Below are 26,880 nucleotides of genomic sequence, written 5' to 3' on the forward strand. Positions count from 1 at the left end.
CCTTCATTCCCTCAGGACATTCTCAGTCAGTGAAATATTTGGAAACACAGTCACTGTAAATTGTGGCAGCCAATTTTCCATCAAGTCTTATGAATGGTAACTTAAATGAATCATTGGTTAATCTCTTCTTGGTGATGCAACTTGACCCAGACATCACAACAACCTCTTCCTCCTCTTTCAATGGTGACATTCTCAGCATACTTTAAAGCCACCTAAACAGGAAGACAAAACCTTGAAGATCTCACATAAAAACAGCTTGGTGTAGGAAATATTTGCAATGAACACAGCATATATAATGAATATGAGCTATAACAGGGTTACATCAATTGATTATAGTGGTGAGGAGAAAATTAATGACATAAGTTGTGCTACACAGTGCTGGATCAAACAGGACTGGGAATATGATGAAACAGGGGACTCCACATCTATACCAATCTTTTCAATAAATTGTAACTGTTCATATATAAAATATATGGTGAATGTCCTTATGTTACTGTCTATTTATAAAATATTTTGTGATTGTCCATCGGTGTAAATGGTGAAATCTTCTGCTTTATCAGAATGGTGTGTGTTGTCTGTGTTCACTAGAATCATCTGCTATAAGTAAACTTGCTGCTATCAAGCCTCCTTATCAGTATTAGTATAAGTTAATGTTACCATATGGGGAACGATGCGTGCACCAAGTTTTCAACAAAAAGTAAGGCTGAATATTGATAAACAGCTTATTATTTGGAATTTAATAGCTACTTATATTACACCTGAGGTACAAGATTGTTTCTTGTGAGACATTAGACTCTACTTAACAGGAAGACACATTCTTGTTAGCTACATTGAACTTAGCACTTGCAACTGGTACTGCAATACTGGAACAGTTGGTACACAACTGATTAGCTTCTTACAGGAACAGTGCTATATATCCTGATTCGCCTAGCTTTTCTTGTGTTGCCATTTAACCCTTTAAGGTACTAGTTATCTTATACAACATCCTCCCTGAACCTTTTTTCCTATGGTTATTAAATTCTTCATGCAGCTGTTCCAATTTAGTAAAGTAGGTTTACCACTACCCCACCTCTCCCTGTGTTTTTGACTTCAGAAATGACGGATGATTTGATTAGTTTATGTCTGCTGCTTGGAGATGAAACATTTAGGTTCAGTTTATGACTATTTTGAAATCTTGGTGGATTTTAATTTCCCAGACACCTTTTGCAGAGGATGTCCTAACCCTAAGCCTTTGACATTGATGATGCTATTGAACATTTATATCTTTTAGAAGATCCATAATTTCCTCAGATAGTTTCAGAGAAAGATAGCTATGCTTCTGGAAAAAAAAGTAATCTTCTCCTTTTGAGGTGATGATGTAAATTTACGTGTGATCTTTCCATTCTCTCTCATACTTTTGGATAACATCATCATTTTATTAGGTGAAATCATAGACAGTCAAGCTGATTGAGCTATTTTGGTACTGCTTCTAAACAGTCAAATTGACTCGCAAATATGCAATACTAACTCCTGCTGGTTGTGGTGTCAAAGGTATCGAAAGGTCAGACTTTGAAGATTCATCTCCTTTTGGAAGACAATTGAATAATTCCTCCAAACTTGTGAACTAGTGGTATCTTCTGATCTCAGTCATGAAGATTTGCGCCAACATAATTAATCTTGAATGGTGCTCTTTTTCTCTTTGGTTTGGTGAGCATTCTTCAGAGACCTTGGAGATGTTGCTTAGAAGTATAGCCTCTTTTTCCACTATCATTGTGTTTAATTGCTATTGTTTCTCTTTAATGATTTACTTGAAAGCTGTTGAAGGAATTTTCTAATTGTTAATTTATGGAGTCGTTTGTGCTGTTCAGATTTTGAGTTGTATATTCACTGCAATTATATTAAATGTCATTTTCATCAGCAAGTTTTCAAAAATAGTATATTAATATGTTTAATGAACTGATAATGAAGTTGAATTTAATGAAAAATTTAAACTTCCACTTATTTGTTTTATTTTTCAGAATTTCCCTTTGATTATTGTTGAAGTTGAAAGGTTTCTAATATTTTAGAATTTGTGTTCAAAAATTATTTTTGAATCATAAAGATTGTTAAATAATTCAAAATGAAAAATGTTATATTTTTATCTTTTCTAAGAAGGAGGCAAAGACTATTAATTCCTGCAATTTTTCCCTCCTTTGCATTTTTCATGCTTAGAAACAATATGAATAATTTATGCCTTTTTAGTTTCTTCTAAATGATGTTTGCACTGTTTTGGAATGAAAAAGATGCTGTTAACGTGTTTTTAACAATACTTCTGGTTGCACAAAAAATTAGCTTTTTCCTCAACACAGTGATTTTTAATAAACTTTTCAGCTTTCACTTTTCTCACTCTAATTAAACAATTTAGCCAGCATATTGTGTGCAGTCTGGAAACCACGTTATAAGAGGGATATAATAGCACGAGAGTGTACAGAGGATTACCAGGGTGTGCCTGGACTGGAGAGTTTCAGTTATGAAAAGAGATTGTATAGTCTAGGTTTGTTTTCCTTGGAAAATAGGATTCTGATTGGGGACATGATTGAGATGTATATAATTATGAGAGCATAGATCGGGTAGGCAGGAAGAAACTTGATGGAGGGATCACTGACCAGGGGGCATACAATTAAGGTAAGGGAGGAAGGTTTAGACGAGATGTGAGGAAAACTTTTTTACCCAGAGATTGGCAGGAATCTGGAACTCATTGCCTAAGAGGGTGGTAGTAGCAGAAACCCTCATAATATTTAAGAAGTACTTCGATGTGATTTATGAGGTCAAGGCAGACAATGCTATGCTGGAAATTGAAATTAGAATAGTTGTAGTTGTTTTTGATGGCATGGGTGCGATGGACCAAAGGACCTTTTCTGTACTGTAGATCTCTGTGATTCAGCAATTCTAAATTACACTGCCTTTTAGTGATATCCTTTTTCTAAATAACATTTTCACAGATTTCCCTAATCATTTTGAATGATATGTTTGTTAAATATTGCAATTAAGTCTTTCAGTTTCTCAGCATAAAAGTTTTCTTTAAATCTAAGAATTTTCACCTTACCTTTAAGTTGCTGTTGCCTACTGCTCTCTCAGCATCTAACTGGCTCTGTGTACTTGCAAAATGTTGAATATTTAAAGATACACTATATTTTCTGACTGGAGATTTTTTCTTCTTTCCTTCAGATGGATGTGGTTTTTGATAGAACTGAACATTTCTAATCAAATAAATACTTATCCAATTCCCTATTGAATGTTCCAGTTGAAACTGCCTTCTCCACACTTTTAGGCAGTGTCTTCCATATTCTGACAAAAATGGTAAAGTCACCATAATCCTACTTGACTTATCGGGCTGCTGTGTCATTAGAGAGAGATGACTGATGATGGTTTCACCTGAGGGTCAGCACAACTCAGGCAAGGTGGGTAGTTTGAAAAGTCTTCATGAACCTGACTCAGTGCAGGATCCACACTGTTGGTGTTAATCTCTCTTTAAATCTGTGTCCTTTCATTGGTTTTCTACTTTATCCAGCTGGCTCATGATTTTGAAAACTTCTATCAAATCTCCTCTCAGCCTTGAATTAGAACAGTCTCAACTTCTTCAATCTATCTTTGTAACTGAATTATCTCACTCCTGGAACCATTCTTGTAAATCGCTCTGCATTTTCTCCAATGCATTCACATTTTTCCTCCAGTGTGTTGTTCACAACTGTACATGAAACTCGAGCTGAGGTCTGCCAAGTGTGTTGTACATCACCTCCCTGCTCTTGTATTCCATGCCCCTATTAATAAAGCTGAGAGCATTTAGAATTTAGATTAGATTAGATTAGATTAGATTACTTACAGTGTGGAAACAGGCCCTTCGGCCCAACAAGTCCACACCGCCCCGCCGAAGCGCAACCCACCCATACCTTTACCCCTTACCTAACACTACGGGCAATTTAGCATGGCCAATTCACCTGGCCTGCACATCTTTGGACTGTGGGAGGAAACCGGAGCACCCGGAGGAAACCCACGCAGACACGGGGAGAATGTGCAAACTCCACACAGTCAGTCACCTGAGTTGGGAATTGAACCCGGGTCTCTGGTGCTGTGAGGCAGCAGTGCTAACCACTGTGCCACCGTGCCGCCCCAAATTATATCCCCATTTTATATTGTCTATCAATATTCTACCGATCAAAGTGCATCATCTCACAATTCTCTGCTTTAAACCTCATTTGTCACGTATCCCTAATAATTATTTGGATTGAAATGGTGTGGAAGAATAGAAGGAGATTAGCACTCAGTAACAGAATCAGTGCAGGCACAATCAGCCTAATGGCTTCCTTTCACCCCAGGCTTCACACACCTTAGGCACAGCTCTGCCTGAATTGACAATACACCCAGAGATTAGCTAGATGGGGTTTAGTTACTGAAGTTCCTCTGTAGCACCAACAATAACCTAATGTTTTGCCAGTTGTGTAGATGTCCATGCTGATCTCCCAATGGACCCTTAAGGGAAGATCTATGGAAGATGATGGTGAAATCACTTACAGTTGGAATATGGAATATCTGCATTATGGAAACATTAATTACTGCAAAAATGCAGTATTGATCAAACAATTAAGTTTTTGTAATTTTTAATTCAATAACCTGTTTTAAACTTGAGCTGTGAACAAAATATGCTGGAGATCGCAACGAGTCAAGCAGTATCAGTGGAGAGAAAGCAAGCTAACTTTTCGAGTCTGGATGACTGTTCATCAGAGCTGAAGTGAAGTGTGGAATTTCATGGAATCTCTACAGTATGGAAACAGGCCATTTGACCCAACAATTCTACACCGACCCTCCGAAGAGGCACCCAGATCCATTCGCCCTCCACTCTACGTTTACCCCTGACTAATGCAGCTAACCCACGCATCCCTGAACACTATGGGCAATTTAGCATGACCAATTCACCTAACTTGCACATCTTTGAATTGTGGTAGAAAATGGGAGCATCCAGAGGAAACCCGTGCAGGGAGAACATGCAAACTTCACATAGACAGTCACCCGAGGCTGGACTCAAACCCTAGTGCCTAGTGCTGTGAGGCAGCAGTGCTAACTGAGGAGGTAGCAGGTCCGCAATAGTTGTGGAGGGGGGAGTTGGGGAAGGTGGAGTGCTGGGGAGAAAGGATGTTGATAATTCAGATTAAATGATTGGAATGCGCATATGTTTATGCGTTTAGGGTGTAGGTTTGCTCGCTGAGCTGTAGGTTTGATATCCCGACGTTTCATTACCTGGCTAGGTAACATCATCAGTGGCGACCTCCAAGTAAAGCAAAGCTGTTGTCTCCTGCTTTCTATTTATATATTTCTCATGAATGGGGTTACTGGAGTTTGTGGTGATGTCATTTCCTGATCGTTTTCTGAGGGGTTGATAGATGGCATCTAGATCTATGCGTTTGTTTATGGCGTTGTGGACCCGAGAGAGGGTCGTGTCTTTTTGTGGCTAGCTGGTGTTCGTGTATCCTGGTGGATAACTTTCTTCCTGTTTGTCCTACGTAGTGTTTGTGGCAGTCCTTGCATGGAATTTTGTAGATGACATTTGTTTTGTCCATGGGTTGTACTGGATCTTTTACATTTGTTAGTTTTTGTTTGAGAGTGGTGGTGGGTTTGTGTGCTACTAGGATTCCGAGGGGTCTTAGTAGTCTGGCTGTCATTTCTGAAACTTCTTTGATGTATGGTAAGGTGGTTAGGGTTTCTGGCTGTGTTTGATCTGCTTATCGTGGTTTGTTCTTGAGGAATCTGCGCACTATTATTTAAGTATCCGTTCTTCTTGAACATGTTTATGCGTGTTTGAGCTACCAATTTACGTGAATTATATATAAACAAATTCAAAAAGTAAATGTAAAGATGATAAACCATATTAGTTTGATGGAAAAGGAGTAAGTTTCAGCTTTGGTTAAAAAGAATTCTTACGTAAAACTAAATAAATTCTTTTTGCCCTTATATTTTGCTAACTGCTCTTTTTTGAACTATACCTTTATCAGTAAAGCCATCCTTAAGTCATACTTTAAGATGAGTACATCGAAGGCCTATCATTTTCATTATTAAAAGAAATCTAATGGCACATTCAAATAGTTTATCATCTCAGCCATATTGCAAACAGTGATGGTCACAGTCATTAAAACCTGGTCCTCAAACCAAAAGCAGCATTTATAATCAAGTTCAGAGGTCCTCTACAGGGTTGTGTGAGTTCACAACGAAGAGTTATCATCCCTTTTTCTAATCCATAAAATGTGACATCAAGGCAACAATGCAAGTGTTCTGATATCTCTCAGTCAGATATAATTGTGTCTGGCCATCAAACAAATTTACTTTGGATTCTCTCCTTCAGCTCAGCTGCTGCTTAAGTCTGCTTGTTTCAACACGTTTTCAAACTGAACAAGCATCAAACCAGTGCAATGATTAAGCATTTCTAACTGACTTGGGAACTCCCTGAAAGCAATCATCCATTTCCCTACTTGTGTCCTGTGACTATAAGAATGCAGCTCCCGACTGGTTATGTCCCACTTCTAAAGAGTGACACAGAGCTGTACAGAGGCGTTGAAGAGTGTGACATGCTATCTGGAGGGTCATATCCAGACAGACAACATCTTGGAAAACCATGGCATTACTAACCTCAACGTATCTGATCTTAGGTAAGTGGTTGACATTTAGAGCTGGAGTCATGAAAGCAGAAATGATGTTGCACAAAAGACATTCAGTCAGTGGTGACTGTAAGAGCTCTTTGAAAAAGTTAACCAGTTAGTCCCAGTGTACAACCCTGTTTCCCCTGTCCTAACCTCTCAAATACCTGTGAATCATTCTCACTGATTTTTTTAAAGAGCCTTTTCATTGTGTTGGAGGGTGGGGAGCACAAAGGTTTACTATAGGCAGGCTCTCATTATTGCCATTTTCCCAACTTTCAGGTCATCAGGAAGCCTGACCCTAATGCTTTTGCTGGACTTTGGAAGGAAAAAAGGGCTCTTTTTTGCATTAACCATCCCTGGCAAGTCGACACTAATGTGTCTAATCAGTGACAACTCACTGAATTAAAACATTTGCCCTCATACATCACCTTTGCTTCTTTTCCAGTCACCTTAAAATAGCGTTCTCTTGTTCTTAATTATTGCACTAATGTGAGAGTTTCTCCTTAGTTACTCAGTCCAGACCTGTCATGACTGTGAACACCTGTATCAAATTTTCCTGTTAAGCTCACTGCATAGGCTGACATAGTAAGGCGAGGAATGTCCTATAGTCTGAGTTTGTTGAAAATGCTGAGCCTTCCCTTTCCTCTTTGTAGAGGAGAGGAGATCTCCCTGACATCTTGAACCATTTTATATCTATTGTCAACATGACTAACAAAAATCAATGTATTTGTCATCTTCAGATTGCTGCTTGTAAGCTCTTGTGTGCAAGATGTGATGTTTGTTTTGTACATTCAACATTGACTGCACTTCAAAAATACTCTGTTGGGTGTAAAGCATTTGCAGTATATTGGTCTTCTGAAAAGCATTAGATTTGAATACTACTTGATGATTAAATGGCTTCACATTACACTCTCAGTCCTCAGAATTGAACCAGTCCCAGTTCATTGTAAAGTGTGCTGCGGCCCGAATTTGAATCATGATAAACTTTGGACCAGCATGTCAAGTGCAAGGTTTACAAACGTCATGTATGGCAGATTGATGCACAGAATGACAATGTCTTACAGAGTTGGCCGACACAGCCCTGTCACAGTGTGTTCTTTGTGTGAGTCACTCTCAGCATAGGCACAGTTTGTTTTAAATTTAAGACGAACTTAATATAAGGACTTGGATTAAATAACTATTGAGGCAGTGACCTCTTACACTGTAAAATTTGGATGAATAAAGTATTGATCTAATAGGGGAAGCTATTCTACCCAAACCTTTAATCTCTTTGAAGGCATGTTCCACATCAAGTCCCTTTCACCCATCAAGATTTTGCTTACTGCCTCACAGCTTGACAGTGCTTTAAGTACAAGTCTCTTACTCTTCTTTGTAAACTTCTCCCTATCATTCTAAAGTCTTTCCTGTAGAAACTGGTCAAAGAGAAGGCAAAGCCATGAATTATCTTTGGGCTTAAACAGAACTATTTATGATAGATTAATACTAAATACTGCAGTACATGATGGTCATTGGTATACTATGCTCAGCTTTATAGTCACATTAGCTAAGGACTAAATCCATCATCTTTGTGTATTCTTGTCTATGCTGATTATGTCGTCTTGAATATAGTGTGGTACAGTTGAGTTTGGTCAACTGTGTTCCAGTTCTGCCTACACTGTGCTATTTATGCTGAATGATGTATAGCTCTGTGATATCATCACAAAGTTGTTGCAGGGTCCTGAAGCCCTTTCAGAACATATCTAGCTTTGCAGCCTTTGGAGGTCACTGTGCTCCTCCAATTCTAGCCTGTAGGTTATCTCTAAAATCATTGATCTGCTGTCTTGTTTTCAGCTACTTAGCTCTTGAAATCCCTCCATACCTCTCCATCCTCCTTCAAGGACCTCGTAAAATAGTGCTGTTTTGAGGGAATGGCGGGGAGAGGGAGAGGGAGAGAGAGAGAGAGAGAGAGAGACCCGTGAGAGTAACAGGATGGCAGTAGTGTTGGGTTGTGGTGTTAGGAAGAGGAAGTGATTTGGGCTACATATGAGGTGAAGTCGTCTATTCATTGGCTTTTTAGGCCATACCCCTATTTTGTTTTTCAAAATTGAGTATTTAAGTGGGCCAGGCTTGGTCCTAGCTTCATGCCAGCCATTGCTGCCTCAGAGGTTTAGAACCCAATGTTTTGGCTCACAACCCCACTAAGGCATATAGACCCACAGTTTACGAATCTCTGTTACATTTATTACCTCTTTGACCAGGCTTTTGATCACCTGTGCTAAAATCTCCAGACATAGCTCACTGTCAAATTTTGTACGATAATCAATCCTGTAAATTGCCTTGGGACAATTTACTGTATTAATGACATGGTGGTGAATGACCATCATGGAATACAATTGGGAATTTGTGTGCCACAATCATAACCCAACTAAACTTTTTTGCCCTGAATTGATGGAATCACAGACCAATGATCTAAATGCTGAACAGGCAGGTGATGGTTTTGGGCTTGTCTATTTTATGTGAATTATATTTGATGATTTGGTCTGTGTGGAAGTTCTGATAGCCATTGCGTGACTAACCTGGGCTCAAATTGTGTTTGTCAGTTGACTAGTGATTGATTAATAGCTTTATTCAGGTGAGGCAGTAATAAATGTACATTTGGAGAACAGGTGAGATGTGTCTGTTGATGTTGAAATTTCCTTCCCCATTGCAGAGTCAACCAGGTGAAATACTCTAAGGCTTTGTTGATGATTGAACAATTAACTTGGCTCATTAATAGTACCTGAAGTGCTGGGTTCTTATGTTGTAACCACGCACATTAACACGGAAATTGTGCAGCTAGATCCCAGCTGCATAAACCATGATAGGTCTGGACAGAGCAGATCAGGAGAAATTATCTATTGGCTGCACTGGAGAGGGAGCTGGCATTGATCTGAGGCAATGGTGACTAAGGCAAAGCTTTTTTTACACAGGAGGTGATGAAGATTTGAAATGCACTGCCTGCTTGTTAAGTGGAGGCAGATTCAATTGCAGCTTTCAAAAAGGAATTGAACATTTATTTGAAAATAAGTAAATTTGCATGGTTGTGGTGAATTGGTGTCATGGGGACTGAAATTAGTTGCTTCTGAGGTGAAACCAGCACAGATCTAGGAGACTATTTGTGGTTTAAACATTGCGTGATTCTGTGGATGGAATAATATGTACATGGTGTTTTGCCATGTTGAGACTAAATGCATTGAGTAAATGATGGACAGATGAATTTAACTTGACAAAGCCAATTGCATTTGTAATGTCTCTGTGTATCTCTGTACAGTCTAGGACAAAACTGGCCATCCCACATGCCTTACCCGTTGACTCTTTACAGTTGAGGTCTCTACACATTGCAGAGACTGAAGGAAACTGTGGGTGGTGATGAGGGGATATGCAGTTTTCATGTATGCCAAGATAACGGTGGGCATCAGACTCGAAGAATTAGCTGGCCATCCCTTGTGCCCTGTGCTTTCCTGTATCTTCATTCCCCTCTGTCAGCAGTGCTTGGCACTCACCATGGCACTGGTTACCTGTGACAAATTAAACTAACCTGATTAACAAAACAAATCCTCTTCACGCAGCAAACTGAACAACAACTATTTCATAATGAGTAATCAAATGTTTCTTTTTTTCACAGTGAGCTACTTTGGGAGGTTAATGAATCAATTTATCATTGGCAGTGATAACTGCTCACCTTCTGTCTACTTTCAAAACAACATGATCTGTATTGGTGAGTCCCTAACCACAAAAGAAAGCCAAGCAGCCTTCACAGACTCACGGTGTCCCAAAACATTTTATAGTCAAATAACTAATTTTTCATATTTATTATTATATGTGAGAACTGTTATAATATAGGCAATTTGGCTGCATCAAGCTTCTATAAACAACAGTGAGGTAATGAGCAGATAACTTGTTTTTAGCACACCTGAGGGAGCAGAATGGACATCAGTTAAATAAGGCACCTGGAAACAACTCTTCAGCAAGGGACTGGAGTGTTAGCTTTAACCATGTGCTTAATTTCTGCAAAACCATGTTACTACTGGATTGACATCACATATTACTCTGTCTAACATGTTTTGTCTTTCATAAGATTCTAGAATTACTTAGCTAGAGCTTGTTCTAAACTCTAGATGGATTTTGAGTAAAACTTGTGTTGTCACCAGATGCTGATGCTTTCTGAACCTGTACAAAGGGGATATGTCACTATACTGTAAGATTATGGGGTTGGGATTTCCTGCCGTTTTCAGACACTTGTCTCACCATCCTTCGCGAGATATCAAATTTCTGTCAATGGTTGCTATGCAGAGGCAGAAGAGGTTATGAAAATGGCCAGGAGGCTCAGAGAGACAATCAGCCTGCAACTTATCCAGTTTTGCAAACTCCAGGAATTGTGGAAGTTTTATACAGTTTAGCAATTGATACCAGTTTAAAATAATATTTCCCATCTCCCTTCGATATCCTGACTCCCACCACCTCCAAACTCCAAACAAAAAAATATTCACTGTCTTATATTTGAACATCTTAATTGATGTAATTAAAATGTTTTTCTAACACTTGCCTATATTTCAGATTATGACCACTGTGACATGGATCGAGTTATTCAAATCAAAGACTGTTCAGGGGCTGCAAATTGTCAAGATGCACCTGTGGGTTTGCACTGTCAATGTGTCAAAAAAGAGAATTCCTTTTTAGCGGAACTTTCCAGTTCATCACCAAGCTGCAGAGGTAATAGCAAGGAATCACACGTTATACTTCTCTGTGAGTTAATTCTGAAATGTTGTTTGAGTGAATCCGTTCTCTTTGTGATTTTTCTTGAGCACTTGGAAAGAGGGGGAGTGAATTGGCAGGGGTATGGAACAGTGAGGGTTGGCCAAAAGAGTGGCTAACGTAACTAAGATTGCACTTAACTCCGTTTCCCCAGTAAGTCGAGTAACTGAGCATTTTTAAAAGACTGAGTTAAGAGAAATCCATGATTGACAAGGGAGTGTCAGAAGTTATTGGGGCTGGATAAGATAGTGAATTTGAGGCCACAATCGGATCAGCCAGGATTTTATCAAATGGTGAAGCAAACTTGAATGGCTGAATGGCCTACTTCTGTTCCTAATTCAGTTAGTTGTTTGTTCATGTGTCTGTCGTGAATGGGAAAATAGAGAGAGGACCATGAAACAAAGTTCTGAAACAGACGGATACAGCAGCAATGTTTTCATGCCCTAATACTATCCCTGACAACAACTGCTTATATTTATATAGCACCTTTAACACTATTGCAAGAGGAATGGAATGTAAAAGTAGGGTTATTTTGCTCTAGTTGAACACTGTTTTGATGAGATCACATCTGGAGTACTGTTCACAAGCTTTTGCCACCTTATTTGTAAATCGACCAGAAATAGCTATACAGAGGCTGATATTCCATCAGCAAGTCACACTTCATTTATATGTTCACAGTACACCAGACATGGCCAGCCAGCTCAGAGTCAATCCCTCAAGTCAGGAGACTGTGGGTACCCTATTTATATGTATCATTCAGGGCTCTCTGATTAGCACAGGTTAATAACTCCAGTCAAGAATCTCATGGTCAATAAGATCCACCTGGTTCCAATCACTACAGAATCTAATTGCATTAGAATCAGTTCAGAGAAGGTTTACTCAACTTATTTATGGGATGCAAGGGTAGCTTATGAGAAAAGGTTGGACTACTTGGGTCCATGACCATTAAAATTTGGGATAAAGAGAGGTGATATTATTGAAAGACCATTTGCTGGACTTTTAAATTGTCTAAAATCAATAACTGCACAGTGGAGGATCCTGTCACATCGCTTTTAAATCCATATTCCATTCTGCACCTCTTATGCTGTGTCTGCAGGAGAGATAAAGTGGCTTGGATAAAGCAGCTAAGGCAGAAATGATATGAGTAAATTTGACTGGTGTGTTGCAAACCCTGCATACTTTTATTCACAAGGGACACAAGTCCTGGTCATGAAGAAAATAAGCAGCTGTAAACACAAATGGTACATCAAAAAGCTGAATGTCACCTTTGCAGGGCCCAAAGCAGGTCCTCTCTTGTTAAAATGCACTTAGTCCATCAGAAGACCAGAATATCTTGCTGTATGTTGCTGTGCCGGTAATGTAAGGTTAATCCTGAATGCCACCCACAAGTCCCCTCCCCCAAAAAACAAATTTTCCAAACATTTATTCTCTCTAACAAAACCCTCTTTTCAGCAAAACAATTATACCAGAGGACTATTTTCAAGTATTTAATTCTTTCTGCAGAGATTGACCAGCGTTACATCAACAATACTAAATTTTGTCCACCAGGATACTATTTTGACAGGAGAAGGTTCTGCATTGGTGAGTTATTGTTAATAATGGGTCTCATGTCTTTCTGCCCTTCTTAAAGTAGCTAACTGTGGATGTCGGTGTCAAATAAACTGTGGTCATGCTGCTGAATTAGTAATCCAGATCAATGATTTATGGGCAGCAGTTCAAATCCCAGCAATTACGTAACTTTGGAATTAAAGAAAAATACTAATTTCAGCAAGGGCAACCATTACACCATGTTAACAAAAAGCACCTGGCTCATATATGTCCTTGAGAGAAAAAAATACATGCAGTGCCCTTTGTGGCTCTAAAGCTAACCAGGGTATGAGGAGAGAGTTCACCACTATCACTTTCTCAAGCAAAGTTAGGGATGAGCAATAAATGCTGATGTTGCTAACAACTATTGTTTACACCTAATAAATGCACTCATTCAAATAATCTGACAGAATACATTTGTTTTTTTGGTCTCCTTAATTTTACTCTGTGTCATGTGCAGAGGTGTGGAGAATAATTTTAATTTCCTGGAAACTTTTTGGCAATTCTGGATGGTTGGTAACTCTATTCTGGTTGGCAGAGAATAAATGCAGGATACAGGTCGGCTTCAGCGCCAGGAAGGGATCTAGAAAGAGCCATTGAGCAGTGAATGTTAACATAAACTCTTAAAAAATGAGAATGCTTCAATCAGATCAGCTATCATCTTATTAAATGGTAGAGTAGCCTTGAAGAAGCAAATGGTCTACTGCTGGCCCTTGTTTGCATGTGACATCTATGTAGCAACCTCAGGGAGGCCCAAAAAGCATTCTAACCAATAAACACTCCAGAGGGCTGCGTTGCAGAAAACATTATGGCCCATTTGTGCACAACAAACTCGCACAAGCAGAAATTTGATAATGATCAGATTATCGGTTGTGGCATTAATTGAGGGATGAATGTTGGTTTGGACAAGACTTCAGCCAGTATTGAGAGTATTCATTGAATTACCTTATGAAAGTTACTACTGAGTCAGCTTCCATCCTACTTTAAGGCAGCATGTTCCAGATCATTCCAAATCAATGCGTGAAAAATTTTTCTTCATCTCCTCTCTGGCCCTATTATGGAGTACCTTAAATTTTCATCTTCTGAATACCAACCCTTCTGGTGGAAAGATTTTCCCATTGTTAATCCATCATGATTTTGTACACCCGTAATTAAATATCCACTGAACCTTCACTGTGTAATTTTACTCATCTGTCCGTGCACATGACTCCCTCATCCCATGGCACCATTCCAGTAAGTCTCCTCTGCGCTCTCTTTCCGGCTTTGACAAATGCCGTAGGGCTGCAGAGAGCAACAAACTCAGCAAGCAGCAGAGAGCATTATCATAGAAAATGGCATCAACAGTGATGATTTGGTGTCACTGCCATGTGGTGGAGTTGGTCATATATAGCAAATCAAAGCTCAACCATCTAATGAAAAATATATCAAGTGGAACATAGTCCCTCCCACTCCTGATTTGTGCACTCTGGATGGTCACTGAGGCATTATGGAGTCAGGAGGTGAACTCCACATCCTAAAATACCCAGTCTCTGACCTGCTTTTGTTGCTTTGGTGTTCATATGGCTGGTCTTTCTGAGTTACTATATTGTTTTCTAAATTGGATCAATAAAAGTTACTGATTGTCAATCCCACTCTTTAAACTCAGATTAAAAATAATCGCTGTGTGCTGCAATTTACCAGAAGATGAAAACACTCTTTGTGACACTAGCTTTTCTTCTTCTTTTCAGAGTGGACTTGTGATCTGCAAGAAGACGTTAAGATTAACTGGTGTACTATAAGTAGACGATGTTTTGATACCCCTAATTATCTCGATTGCAAATGTAGGCAAGTGTCTCAATCAATCAAAATGCAGATGGATGTAGGTTCACAGAGGTGCCTAGGTAAGTAGGACAATTCTGAATTCTATTTATTTCAGAAACAAAAACTGTCAAGAATGTTTGTGATAGAGCACGGATTGTCACTGTCCCAGGATGTGGAGTTTGACCATGTTGGACTAAGATGAGGAGAAATCTTTTCACTCCAAGATCTGTGAATCTTTGGAATTCTTTCTCCCCAGGGGCTGCAGAAGTTCATTGGATCAAGACTGTGATAGATGGATTGTTGGACAGGAAGACAGTCAATGAGTATGGGGGTAGTGAGGGAAGGTGGAGCTGATGTAGAATTTCGGTCAGATGTTGTTGAGTGAATCTGATGTGCTGTATGACCTACTCCTGCCCGTATTTCTTACGTTTTGTCCTATGGAGCTCACTGCAATCTTAATGTCAACCTATTGGTTTCTTTAAAGGCAATTAATCAGGAAGATGTGTTTTTAATTTTAAAGAAAATACAGTTTGTTATGGTGATGGAAACTATTGGCATAAAGACAACTAGCATAGCTTCACTGTGAGGCACAATGCTAGAAAATGGCAGGCCAGCAGAAGAGAGACCCGTGGATGTTATGTTTGGTTATCAGGGTTATGTAAACGTGGGTAATAAGAAGAGTTTAATGGAATGTTGGAATTAACCTCAAGACAGCTAAAATTCAAAACTCTTGGAGAGATGGTACAAAGCACAACATGCGTGTTAGGCCCCCCCTGGAATCTTATATTCAGCTCTGCATGCTGCACTTAAGGCAAACTATATTGGCTTTGGCAGGGATGCACCCTATGTTCATTAGTTTGATACCGGAGCTAAAAGAGTTAAATTAGGTGATTAATATGGCTTACAAATGGTCGAATGCCTCCTGTCATGGTCTGTCTAGTGAAACCTTGTTGTTCTTCAAATCAGTTAATGGAACCACTACGTTGTTGAAGTTTAGAACAAACTTCTGATAGAATCTGCTGAGTCCTAAGAATTGAAACAGCTCTTTCTTCAAGGTTTGTCGCGGAAATTCCTCTTTTGTCTTTGAGTGGGGTCAACCTTCCATGACCGATGTTATGTACCAAGAATGTCACCTTTGCTTTCACGAATTCGGTTCAATTTAAGTTTATTACCAGTTTTGCTTCTCAGTCTTTCAAAGAGCTCTGCCAACTGTGCCATGTGATCTTTCCAGAACTTACTAAAGATCACTACATCGTCCAAATAGACTGCACAGTTTGTTACCCAGTCACAACTCTGTTCATGAATCTTTGGAATATGGCGGGGGGGCATTCTTAATTCCAAAGGGCATCACTTTAAACTGATATAGCTCATTTGGGATTACAAACGCAGAATTTTCCTTCACCGACTCTCTGATAAAGGTACCTGCCAGTAACCACGCATTAAGTCCAACTTGGTGATGTAACTAGTTTGTCCAACTTTCTCGATACAGACCTCCAATCTAGGAATTGGATATGAGTCTGATTTTGTAATGGCATTGACCTTCTGATAATCACGCAGAATAGTTGATCCCGTCTGGTTTGGGAACTAAGACGATCGGCGAACTTCACTTGCTCTGGCTTGGATCGATGATGTCATCGTCGAGGCACATCAAAATCCACATCATCTGGATTTGATTCCTCACTCTGTGGGGCAGTAACTAACACCTGTTTCTTCAGTTCTTTCTCTCAAGTATAATACGGTTTCAGTATGTTCATATTACATATCCGATACCAATTTTTTCATCTGATATCTTTACTAGATAGTTCACCTGACAACTTTTTCTCAATTTGATAGGGACCACTAAACCTGGCTTTGAAGAACTCCTTTATCACTAGTAACAGCACTAACACGTCATCCCCTCAGGCAAGCATCCGAGTCTCAGACTGTTACCTACCACCTACTTCATTCTATACTGTGCCCTCTTTAGGTGCTGTTTAGCGAACTCATCTACTCGATTTAGTTTCTCCATCATATCCAATACATCATCTATGTGTGACATCTCCAATTTTGGTTCTGTCAATTTTTCTTTAATCAATTTCAAAGAGCCTCGCGCTTCGTGCCCAAATATTAACTCCAAGGGAGTGAACTGTGTAGATTCATTTGGGGCATCTCTAATGGCAAACAATACGAATGAGATACCTTTATCCCAATAATTCGGCTAATCCTGATAGTATGCTCTCAACATGATCTTTAAGGTCTGATGCCACCTTTCTAAAGCTCCCTGGGATTCAGGATGATACGCACTGGACTTAAAGTGCTTTATACCTAAGCTATCCATAACTCCCTTCAACAGCCTCGCAGTAAAATTTGACCCTTGGTCTGATTGAAAATCTCTGGGTAGCCCATACTGTGTGAAGAAAGCTACTAACTCCTCTACTACCCTTTTTGCCTTGATACTCCATAATGGAATTGCCTCCGGAAATCTGGTGGACACATCCATTAGGGTTAGCAAGTACTGGTTCCCGCTTTTGGTTCTTGGGAGGGGACCTACACAATCAATTATAACCCTGGTGAAAGGTTCTTCAGATGTGGGAATTGGCAACAAAGGTGCTGGTTTTATTACCGCCTGTGGCTTACCTACCATTTGGCATGTATGACACGTATGGAAAAGGGTAATCACATCCTTTTGCATTCTAGGCCAATAAAAATGTATTAGTACCTTAGCCTGAGTGCTTCGTACCCCTAGGTGACCTCCTACAGTTAGTTCATGTGCTACCCGTAACACCACCTGTATGTATGCTACCGGCAACACAATCTGGTGCACTTTGGCCCATTTCTCCTCTGCACTAACTTGCCGTGGTCTCCATTTCCACCTTAGGATTCTATCTTTCAGAAAACAACCCTCTGGAAAATCTCTGCCTCCGTTTTGGAGTATGCATCCACATATATATCTTCTATTGTCTTGCTGTTGCAAGCCTCTTAGTCTTTCAGGATTAAACTCTTCTGTCTGACCCTCTGCCTGTTCAGTCAAACAGGGTATCTGCTAATTAAACCTCAACTCCTTCATCTTTCTCTTTACTTTTCATTTCATGCTGTAACTTATGATAGTGGGATCTGGTTACCACACAGTCTGGGACAAAAGCAGGATATTTCTGATTTAACCCCTCAGTTTCTTGGTCTTCCTTGGGCTTCTCCATAACAAGAGATGTCACTCCCACCTTGGATCCTGCCAAATCATTTCCAAGAGCAAACTGAATTCCTAGACCTGAGACTCTGTCAATCATTCCCACAGTAACTTCTGCAGTCTTGAGTTGGCACTCCAACCTGATCTTACATAGGGGAACACTAAATTTCTGTTCATCTATCCCACATATTACCACACTCTTGAGTAACAGGTTATAAAGAGTGCATATTCGCTCATCCCTTACTATCAGTGACTGGTTAGATCCTGTACCTCTCAAAATTACAACTTCTTGTCCTTCTCCCCCAGTTCTTTCTGAGTAAACTTTACCCACAGAGGCAATTCTTTGTAGAGATCAGGTATTAACTCGATACCCAGCCCCTGCCTGTGCACTCTCCTGCAGCTTCTTGGTTCTTCTTGGGGTCTCCTTTACTACTTTCACTAATGCCACTAACGTAGCTTCTTCTACCACATCTTTTCCCACAGTGCCTTTCTTTAACAACCAGCACTGTGTCTTTATGTGTCCCACCTTCTGGCAGTGAAAATACGTTTTCCCAGTGCCCTTCTGAAACCATTGGCTCTGTAATTTTCTGTGTCCCACTCCATTACAGTGAAAACACCTGAGGCCTTTCACCTCCTTTTCACCCTCTTGGGGTTCTTTAACATGTGGTATTTTTTTACCAGTGATTTTTACTCTTGGTATCAGAGTGTTGGATGTCTCCTTGTCCCAACTTCTATCCCTCACAGGACGAAATTCTGCCGGGAAGCTTCTCTTATTCACCAACATGTATTCGTCTGCTAATTCTGCTGCCCTTCGCACTTCCTGAACTTTCTGTTCCTCCACATAAATTCTTATTATCTCTGGAAGTGAATTTTTAAACTCCTCCAGCAGAATAATCTCTCTTAGAGCCTTAAAGATCCTATCTATTTTCAAAGCATGCACCCATCTATCAAAGTGACTGTGTTTAATTCTTTCAAACTCAGCATAAATCTGACCTGGTTCCTTCTTTGTTTCTGAACTGCTGTCTATATGCTTCAGGGACCAATTCATAAGCACTTAAAATAGCCTGTTTAACCTCTTCATAATCTCTTGACCCCTCATCTGACAGCGCAGCAAATTCCTCACTAGCTCTGCCTACCACTTTAGTCTGAACTAGCATTACCCATACATCCTTGGGCCACTCCATCTGCCTCGTCAATTTTTCAAATGAAATAAAGAAGGCTTCAACATCTTTCTCGTCAAAAGGTGGCAGAGTTTTGACATATTTGTATATATCACTACCTTCTCTTCTAATCTCCATCCTGTTAACTTGAATTACTTCTACCGCACTTGTCTTTTTCTCTGACACACCTAAGTGTTTGAGTAACTCCCTTACGATTTCAGCTTTACTTTTGTCCTTGGTTAAATCCAAATCTAATTTCTCTGCTCATTCTAAAAGTATGAACTTTTTCTTTCCTTCTAATCTTTCTTGGCAATTTGACAACCATCTTCAAATCCCAAAACCTCTTTAGCAATTTTAAGAGCCATTTCTCTCACCTTTAATTTAATCAACCACAAGTCACTGAAATTAAACAAATTGTCTCACCTACATTTTATTTCAAGATCTAGAGCACTAACCTGCAAGTGTTTAAATCTGTTGGGATTTTTCTTACCCCCAAATCTATTCAAATCTGTCTAAACCACTCAAATCACAAGTCCAAGACCCAAACTGTTCAAACCATGGACAAAAGCCCCCAAAACTGTTCAAATCCCGGACAAGCCCCCAAACTGTTATGACACCTGGTAAACCCTCCTGCTTAATTTAAACGAGCAACACAGAAAAGATTTATCCCGTGCAGTAATCTGTGAAAATCCAAGAGGCCAAGAATTATTTAAAGTATAATAGAGAATAATTAACTAACAACTATTTACAACTCCTTCCTCTAACCTATCTTTTACTTTCCTTTCTATTGTACTAGTCTGATAAAACCCCCGACTAAGGTTGACTGAAAAATTCAAAGTTCAAAACCAGCCAACGATTGAATCTTTTCTTTATTTTCCTCTGTAGAGTTGCTCTCCAGGTTGGTGTTGATGTTTTTCTCTGTGCAAATTCCTTCTCTTGACAGGTACCTCTCAGAGAATTCTAACTAGCAGCATACATTCTTTGGTCTTTTGGCAGTTCTCCCTGTCTTATACCCCCAAAGCAAGGGATTGTGTCATTGCCATTAATATTGTCAATATATTCAATTCAAACTTAATTGGAGTTTGTTTTTTTTGCAGGGTATAGTTTAAACTGATTAGCCTAATTCAAACTAGCTTTTGGCTCCAGGCAATCAGGTACCCTAGCTACTGGACCACATGTTACATTGTATCTTATTCAGAATACTTGGTGCTGTCAGGTAATTCTCTTAGCTTTTAACTCTCAAAGGTATAGTACACTCACATCTTCATTACACCAGGCTTGTGTTCCTGGATTAATAGAAGATTCACTACCAGCATTGACATTGTCTGTGCTTGAAAAACAGGATAATGTCTGCAAGGCTTCATGATTTGTATATTTAAAAAATGATCTAATTGAAGTGCTTAAACTGATGATAGGTAGATGGAGAGCAATTATTTGTTCTCAGAGAAGATTTCAGAACAATGTTAGAATAGAGCTAGGCTGTTTGAGGGAGATGGCAGTTAGCAAGTTGGATTATAATAGGGAGGTAGGAAATAGTCTCAGTGATGGTGAGATTATGAACTCAGAAACATGAAAAATGAAGTGGAAGCCTGGAACTCTGTCCCTCAAAAGGCAGTTATAAATGAAGATTAAGTAAAAATCTCCAAACTGAGATTGATAGATTATTGTTAATGAAGAGTACTGAAGAACTGTGAAATGAATATGGGTTGTCAAAGTTGGATATAAATCACACATGGACTAATTGCATGACAGAATTTCCTTGAGAGGCTGAATGGTCTATGTCTATTCCTTTATTCTTATCTAATTGCTTCCATACTGATCAATCTGTCCAGTTTTAACCGGTTAAAGAGCTTGAGCCATTAATATTTTGGCCAAAACTGGAACACATTGGTTGAATCACAATTCTGCATGATTATAGGATTCTTATTGTAGAGGATGATTAAAGGACTGAGTAGATGTCAGTGTTGCTCATGTACTCTTGGCACTTCAGTACACCTTGTAAAACTGCTGCCAACTCATAGAAGAACATTCTGCGAGAAACAGTAGCAGCTCTATTGTGTTTTAAGCAGAATTTATAGCATAGATATCAACTGCTTGATCCATTAGATTAGATTAGATTACTTACAGTGTGGAAACAGGCCCTTAGGCCCAACAAGTCCACACCGACCCGCTGAAGCGCAACCCACCTAGACCCACTCCCCTACATTTCACCCCTTCACCTAATACTACGGGCAATTTAGCATGGCCAATTCATCTAACCTGCACGTTTTGTTTGTACTGTGGGAGGAAACCGGAGCACCCAATTTATCTTTCCTGCTTATATTTTGTCTTGCTTGCATGGAGCCAAGGATCTGCTGTATAGAAAGTCCTTGATTAATGTAGTTTTGATTAGTAAGGTTTCGCCACACATAATTTGCATTTTGCATCCCAAAATTTCGATATGTGCACCTAATTCTTGATGACGCAGTTCTTACTTGACTCCAGCAGCACAGAGAAATAAATGTGAAACAAAACTTACCATTCCTGGATATGTTGCTGTTCATTCCGCATTTAGATGTTACATGCCTTAATTAAGAGCTGATAAGTTTTTAGAAAAGTGTACACCACCAGAAAAAACATGGAGGCAAGAAACATCAACAGATAATATTTCTGCATATTTTCATGTCCATTTGAGTGTTTTATATTAAGCATAATCTTCTATTTGGTACTTGTTTGACATTCAGGGAACATAACTAGAATGGGTTTCTGTGGGAATGTGTGATTTGAATAATGTGGTTTTATTTAGCATGGTGATTTTCAAGAACGTAACTACTGTTGTGTTAGCATACTATTGTGTTTTGTAACTATTATATTAGCACTATCTGTACTTCCTTAAAATGAATGTTCACAGCCGTGAAGGAACCAATTTGCATACAGCAAACTCCCACAAACGGCAATAATAGGTTAACTCTTTATAGTGATATTCAGTTGAAGGCTAAAGGTTGGCCGGTATTTCCCTGCTCTTCAAAATGGTGTTGTCGACTATTTTGCATCCACATGAGATGGAGTCTCAGTTTAACAATTCCAAAAGACCCCACTGCTGACGTTTGTAGAGCTTCTGACCTCCTATTCTTTCCATCTCTGAGACTAACTATTACCCACCTCCTTAATATCATCCAACTTCTCCCTCTCTTAACCCATCTGTACTTGAAACCCGATTCTATGTATTTGTTTCCCTAGACACCATCATTCCAACATACTCCTTACCTTCTGTAAACTTGGTATCACCCAAAACTCCGCCACTTGTGTTTTAGTTCACAATAAGTCCCTAATACCTGCGTACTGATCTACATTGAATTCTGGTCAAGTAACATCTGGACTTTAAAGTGCTTGTCCCTGTATTCAGATTCCTCCAAGCGTCACCTCTCCCCATCCTTGGAATCTCTTCCAACCTCACAACTTTCTCAGATATTTGTGCTTTACTAATTCTGGTCTCATGTGCATCCCCAGTTTTCTTCGCTCCATCTGTGATGTTAGTTGTCTTGGTCCCAAGCTCTGGAATTCTCTCCCTAAACATCTCTGCCTCTCCACCTTGCTTTCCTGTTTTGAGCTGCTACATAAAAGTTTGGTCAAAAATTTATGTTTTGTTCATCTGACCTAATATCTACTTACGTATTTTGATGTTACAGTGTGTTTTCTAATGGCCTTGTGAAGCATCTTGAATTGTTTCTAATTGTGTTAAAGTCACTATAGAGGTTAAGTTGTCAGTATTGAATAGCACCTAGTTAGTTAACCCATGAAAGATTATGATCAAAGTATTACCTGTACTGTTGATTTTTCCCGATTACAGGAATTTTGGATCTGAAAGAGACTTGATTTGCCTACTTATTAATTTGACTGTAATGTGGGAAATACTTATGCAAACACTCATACATTTTATTTGGTTTTAGATATTGATGAGTGTCTTCAAAATCCATGTGGTGCTGAACAAGCCTGCACAAATAAACCTGGAAGCTACAGTTGTGATAACAAAACCTGCATTGGTAAAAACAAAGTTAATCAAGTTTTATTATTTTAAAAAAAGGTGCCATGTGAAATTTCGATTAATATTCAGACACACTGAACCAGCTCAAATGAATCCTGGTGTAAAAACATTGCCTTCAGGTTCCCTTTCATTCTTTCCCCTCTAACCTTAAACTGATGCTGTCTAGTCCACAATTCCCCAACCCTGGGAAAAGGACTGAGTGCATTCACCCTATCCATGCCTTTCATGATCTTACAAGCTTCTATAAGATTCCCTTTCGGTCTCCTATGCTCTAAAGGAAAAAGTCCTAGATTGTTCAACCTCTCTCTATAATGCAGACTGCTGACTCTTGACATCATCCTTGTAAATTTCTTCTGTACTCTTTCCAGTGTAATAACATCTTTCCTATAGCAAAACTGAACACAATTCTCCCAAGTGCAACCTCACCAATGTCTTGTACAACTGCAATGTAACTTCTCAACTTCTATACTGAATGCCCTGACTGATGAAGGCCAGGTGCCAAAAGCCTCCTTCACTGCCCTGTCTACCTGTGACTCCAGTTTCAGAGAACTATACACCTGACCTCCAAGTCCCCCTGTTCTCCTGCACTCCTTAAGGACCTACCATTCACTATGAAACTCCTACCTTGAGTTGACTTTCCAAAATGCAAGACCTCACACTTATCTATATTAAACTCCATTTGCCATTTCGCGGCCCACTTCCCCAGCTGATCAAGGTTCTGCTGCAATTTCTGATATCTTCCTCGTTGTCCATATAATTGTCTATTTTAATGTCATCTGCTAATTTACTAATCATGCTTTATACATTCTCATCCAAATCATTGATATAGATAAACAGCAGTGGGCCCAGCACCAATACCTGAGGCACTCCACCAGTCACAGGCCTCCAATCCAACAAGCACCCTTCCACTATTACCCCTGCTTCCTACCATCAAGCTGATTGTGTATCTAATTTGCCAGCTCCCCCTGGATTCCATGTGATCTAACCTTCCAGAGCAGTCTACCATGTGGAACCTTATCAAAGACCTTACTGAAATCCATATAGACTATGTCTATTGCCCTGCCCTCTTCAACCTAACTGGTCACTTCATGAAAGAACTCGAACAGATTTGTGAGGCATGATCTCCTGTGCACAAAACCTTTCCCAATCAAACCTTGTCTTTCCAAATGCATGTATATCTTATCTCAGAATCTTCTCATGTGACTTACCTACCACACATGTTAAGCTTACTGATTTATAGTTTCCAGGCTTTTCTTTGCAGTCTTTTTGAATAAGGGCACAATATGTACTACCCTTCAGTCTTCCAGTACTTCACCCATGGCAAATGATGATACAAGAATATAATCCAGGCCCCCACAATTTCTCCTGTAGCCTCTTGCAGAGAAAAGGATATATCTCATCAGGACCAGGAGATTTATCCACCTTAATACATTCTAATACATTCAGCACCGCCTCTACTGTAACATGGATTGTTCCCAACATATAGCCACTTACTTGCCCAAATTCTCAATTCCTCATGTCTTTCTCAATGATGAACACAGAGGATAAATATTCATTGGTATATTCTTTATCTGGTGAAGCTGTGGATGAGTGCCAGGTTTTAGAGCTTCCTTTGTTCATCCAGACTGTCAGCTTTCATTAGCCTACTCTGCCATGGCATCATTGACGACCATCTCACCTCCAGGCACAATTCCTTGAGAACTCCCATAATTCAATTTTATCTGAAACCCAGTTGGTCCAAAACTTTACTTTCAATTCATGACTAAATTCATCCTACTGTCATAAGTCCTATCCTCACGAATCATGGCTGGAATCCAAACCTGTCCTCCTTGAGTTGCCATTTACAAATATGTTTTTGAGTGCACCCTGTGTCTCTCAAGCACTGACATGTTTAAATTACTTCAAACAGATTCAAATGCTGTCATATGACCAAATCAGCTCTTAACAAAGTGACATATTTTGTGATTATGACAAAGATAAACTTTCCATCTTTGGCCGCCTTGACCTGTACTCAGTCATTGATGCAGTTGACTGCGCCATCCTCCTCAAACCCCTCACCATTGTTGTCCAGCTGTGGGGGGATCTGCTCTTACCTGGTTCCATTCATTATCTGTCTCATTGTAGCCAGAGATTCCCTGCAACAAAAACAGAATTTGCTGGAAAAGCTCAGCAGGCCTGGCAGTATCTATGGAGAGAAATCAGAGTCAATGTTTCAGGTCGAGTGACCCTTCCTCAGAACTTTAATTCTGATTTCTTTCCACAGATGCTGCCAGACCTGCTGAGCTTTTCCAGCAATTTCTGTTCTTGCTTCTGATTTACAGTATCCGCAGTTCTTTCGGTTCCTATGTAACACTTTCTCCTGCTTTCTCCTACACTATTACCTCTGGTATCCCCAAAAGATCTGCCCTCAACCTTTCCTATTTCTCATATTACACCTTGCCAACATCATTCCAAAGCATAGAGTCTGTTTCTGTAGGTGCACTTATGAAACCCAACTCTACCTCACCTTAGCTCTCTCAACTCCTTGACTCCTACATTAACTCTGATTTCTCTCCACAACTGCTGCTAGGCCTGCTGAGCTTTTCTAGCAATTTCTGTTTTTGTTGCAGGATAATCTCTGGATACAATGAGACAGATAATGAATGGAACCAGCCCTATCAGACTGCCATTAGGGCTTCCAGTACTGGATGAGCAGAAATCTCCAATTAAATATTGGGAGGTTTGAAGTCATTGTTTTTTGGTCCCCACTCCAAACTCCATTCCCTTCATCTCCAACCCCAGTCAGACATTAAGCCAGCCTGATTGCACCACTAGCATTGTTACATTGTGTGCAAACTTGCTGCTTCATTTGCAGAAACAATGATTGCAACTTTATTGTCCATAAAGCATTTTGAAAAGTCATGAAAGTACTGTAAGGCACAAGATAAATTAGATTAGATTACATTACAGTGTGGAAACAGGCCCTTCAGCCCAACAAGTCCACACCGATCCGTCGCAGCTCAACCCACCCATACCCCTACATTTACCCCTTACCTAACACTACGGGCAATTTAGCATGGCCAATTCACCTGACCTGCACATCTTTGGAGGAAATCAGAGCACCCGGAGGAAACCCACGCAGACACGGGGAGAACGTGCAAACTCCACACAGTCAGTCGCCTGAGGTGGGAATTGAACCCGGGTCTCAGGCACTGTGAGGCAGCAGTGCTAACACTGTGCCACCGGGCCGCCCACCAATGTACATGAGTTTTACTTAAGACACTCTGGGAATGGCAATAAATGTTGGCTTTTTCTTCATCCACATACTGAGAATGAATAAAGGTGAATATGTACACATTTCTATTTGCTTTTGTAACTCTTGAATTCCGTGTTTAAATGTCTTCATAGACCCGAATCAATTTAACATATCACGGTGCAGTTTCATCCACTGGGACCAGCAGATTCAGGTATGTTACCACAGCACATCACATTGCCATTCCGATGAAATAGCTGTAACAATAACCATGTGTGAAACATTTCAATCAAATGTTAACCTTTAAAGAAAGCAATATGCATTTTGGGGAATAGAACAATTCCACATTGCCAGTGCTTTGCCCTGAACGAATTTGGATTTTATCAATGAGCAAAATGGTTTATGAGTGTTTCTTTACTATTATGGGACAGTCTAAAATGGAGCTGCCATCAGTCAAAGGATAGAATCTTCCACTCTGATCGGTGATGAGTTTG

General features: G+C 39.7%; 1 protein-coding gene across 2 annotated transcripts in view; it reads left to right on the plus strand.

The window, feature by feature from the left end:
• The first annotated feature begins 6,527 nt into the window (after positions 1–6,527).
• Positions 6,528–26,880, plus strand: part of LOC122552183 (adhesion G protein-coupled receptor E3-like) — a 58,156-nt gene continuing 37,803 nt past the window's right edge. For both annotated transcript variants that reach the window (XM_043694768.2, XM_043694769.2), the window contains exons 1-7: positions 6,528–6,656; positions 10,291–10,383; positions 11,223–11,378; positions 12,924–13,001; positions 14,735–14,887; positions 23,060–23,152; positions 26,542–26,600. In XM_043694768.2, the coding sequence (XP_043550703.2) occupies positions 6,623–6,656; positions 10,291–10,383; positions 11,223–11,378; positions 12,924–13,001; positions 14,735–14,887; positions 23,060–23,152; positions 26,542–26,600 (666 nt within the window). In that variant the 5' untranslated portion in view covers positions 6,528–6,622. The remainder of the gene's footprint in view (positions 6,657–10,290; positions 10,384–11,222; positions 11,379–12,923; positions 13,002–14,734; positions 14,888–23,059; positions 23,153–26,541; positions 26,601–26,880) is intronic.

The sequence above is a fragment of the Chiloscyllium plagiosum genome, unplaced genomic scaffold, assembly GCF_037043375.1.
Source record: "Chiloscyllium plagiosum isolate Xiang-an unplaced genomic scaffold, Cpla_swu_hap1 HiC_scaffold_45, whole genome shotgun sequence".
NCBI classification, from domain to species: Eukaryota; Metazoa; Chordata; class Chondrichthyes; order Orectolobiformes; family Hemiscylliidae; genus Chiloscyllium; species Chiloscyllium plagiosum.